General features: G+C 59.8%; 1 protein-coding gene across 1 annotated transcript; it reads left to right on the forward strand.

The window, feature by feature from the left end:
* Nucleotides 1–17: 17 nt before the first annotated feature.
* ISLR2 (immunoglobulin superfamily containing leucine rich repeat 2) lies at nt 18–2176 on the forward strand. The gene has a single exon (XM_026855797.1). The coding sequence runs from the start codon at nt 54–56 to the stop codon at nt 2151–2153; it is 2100 nt and encodes a 699-aa protein (XP_026711598.1). The 5' UTR covers nt 18–53; the 3' UTR covers nt 2154–2176.
* The last annotated feature ends 6 nt before the right edge of the window (nt 2177–2182 follow it).

A 2182-nucleotide genomic window follows, 5' to 3' on the forward strand; every position in this document is an offset into this window, starting at 1 on the left:
GGGGAGAGGGGGCGGGAGCCCTGAGAGCCCCCTGTGTCCCTCGGCAGGGGGAGATGGCCCCGCTGCTGCCCCTGTGGCTGGTGGCCCTGGTCGGCCTGGCCCGGGCATGCCCCGAGCCCTGCGCTTGCGTGGACAAGTACGCCCACCAGTTCGCCGACTGCGCCTACAAGGATCTTCAAGTGGTGCCCACGGGATTGCCCTCCAACGTGACCACCCTCAGCCTCTCGGCCAACAAGATCACCTCACTGCAGCGGCGTTCCTTCGTGGAGGTGACCCAGGTCACCTCCCTCTGGTTGGCACACAACGAGATCCGCTCCATCGAGCCTGGCACCTTTGCCATCCTGGTACAGCTGAAAAACCTCGACATCAGCCACAACCAGATCGTGGACTTCCCCTGGCAGGACCTCTACAACCTCAGCGCTCTCCAGCTGCTCAAGATGAACAATAACCACATGGCTCTGGTGCCTCAGGGGGCTTTCCACACCCTGAAGGACCTCCGGTCCCTACGCATCAATAACAACAAGTTCACTGCTCTTGCAGAGGGTATCTTCGACTCGCTTAGTTCCCTCTCCCACCTGCAGATCTACAACAACCCCTTTGAGTGCTCCTGCAAGCTCCAGTGGTTGAAGAAGTGGATGGACAACACACTCATCTCCATCCCCGAGAAGGACTCCATCACTTGTGCCCTCCCGGAACAGCTCCGAGGAGTGCCAGTGGGGAAGATCCCGGACGTGCAGTGCACCTCGCCTACCGTGCAGCTCACCTATTACCCTAACCTGGACACCACGGAGCTCTTTGATGGCTTCACCCTGACGCTGCACTGTGCTGTGACGGGCACCCCGCCTCCCGAAGTGAGCTGGAAGATCCGTACCTCCAGCCAAACCCTGGAGCTCAACGGGAACCCAAAGGAGAGTGCTGGGAAGGACCTCCCCAAACAGGATCCTGAGCGCTTCTTGGTCTTCAAGAATGGCACGTTGGTGATTCCCCACCTGAGCAAGCGGGAAGAAGGCACCTACACCTGCCTGGCCACCAACGAAGTGGGGAGCAACCAGACCTCGGTCAATGTGGCTGTAGCAGGCACCCAGAAATACCCGCTGCACCCCGGGAGGGACCCACTGGGGGGTAAAGCACAGCCAGGTGACAAGAAGCCTGGGGCCAAGGGAGCAAAGAACAGTGTGCTTATGCCTGATGAGAGGAACAAACCCTTCAGTCCCACCCGACAGAGCCAACCATCCTTGGCAGTTGGGACAGAGTCCACAGGAGATGGGCAAGTCCCTTTCCAGCTTCCACCCTTTGAGAAGAAGTGTGGCTCCACACAAACCAGCAAGTACATTTCCAACCACGCCTTCAACCAGAGCGGTGATTTCAAGCAGCACACATTCGATCTGGGGGTGATTGCCTTAGATGTGTCGGAGCGTGATGCCCGGGTGCAGCTCACACCCACCTATATGCAGCCTGAAAAGGTCCACCTCAGGATGCTCTATCTGTGCCAGGAGAGCAGCCAGGGCCACGCCTTGGTCCAGTGGTCCAAGATTGAGGAAGGGGTGAACTCGTACTGGTTCCAGGGCTTGAACCCTGGCACCAACTACTCCGTGTGTCTCACCTACCTGGGGGAGGACTGCCAGGTCCAAGTGGTCTTCACCACCAAAAAAGAGATCCCCTCTCTCATCATCATCGTAGTTGTGAGCATCTTCTTGCTGGTGCTGGCCACCTTACCCCTGATGGGGGCCACGTGGTGTCACCTCCTCTCCAAGTACCAAGGGAAGACCTACAAGCTCATCATGAAGGCCCAGAACCCTGACCAGATGGAGAAGCACATGGCCACTGACTTCGACCCCCGCGCCTCCTACCTGGAGTCTGAGAAGAACTACAATCCTAGCGAGGTAGGGGAAGCAGACGTGGAGGAAGAAGATGAGGAGGAGGAGGAGGAGGAGGAAGGAGGCAGGCGGAGGAGGAGGAGAGAAGCCGAAGGGGCTCCGGAGTTGGAGCGGGAGGAAAGCGTGGCGGCCAGCTCCATGGTGGAGTCGCAGTCCAAAGCCAACGGCGAGGAGTTCGAGGTCCGCTCCGAGTACAGCGACAAGCTGCCGCTGGGCGCCGAGGCCGTCACCATCTCCCAGGAGATCAACGGCAACTACCGACAGCGCCCCCGCTGAGCCCCCCCGGACCCCCTGCGCCACCCCTC

This window comes from Athene cunicularia (genome assembly GCF_003259725.1).
Source record: "Athene cunicularia isolate RWA chromosome 10 unlocalized genomic scaffold, athCun1 chr10_part1, whole genome shotgun sequence".
Taxonomy (NCBI): Eukaryota; Metazoa; Chordata; class Aves; order Strigiformes; family Strigidae; genus Athene; species Athene cunicularia.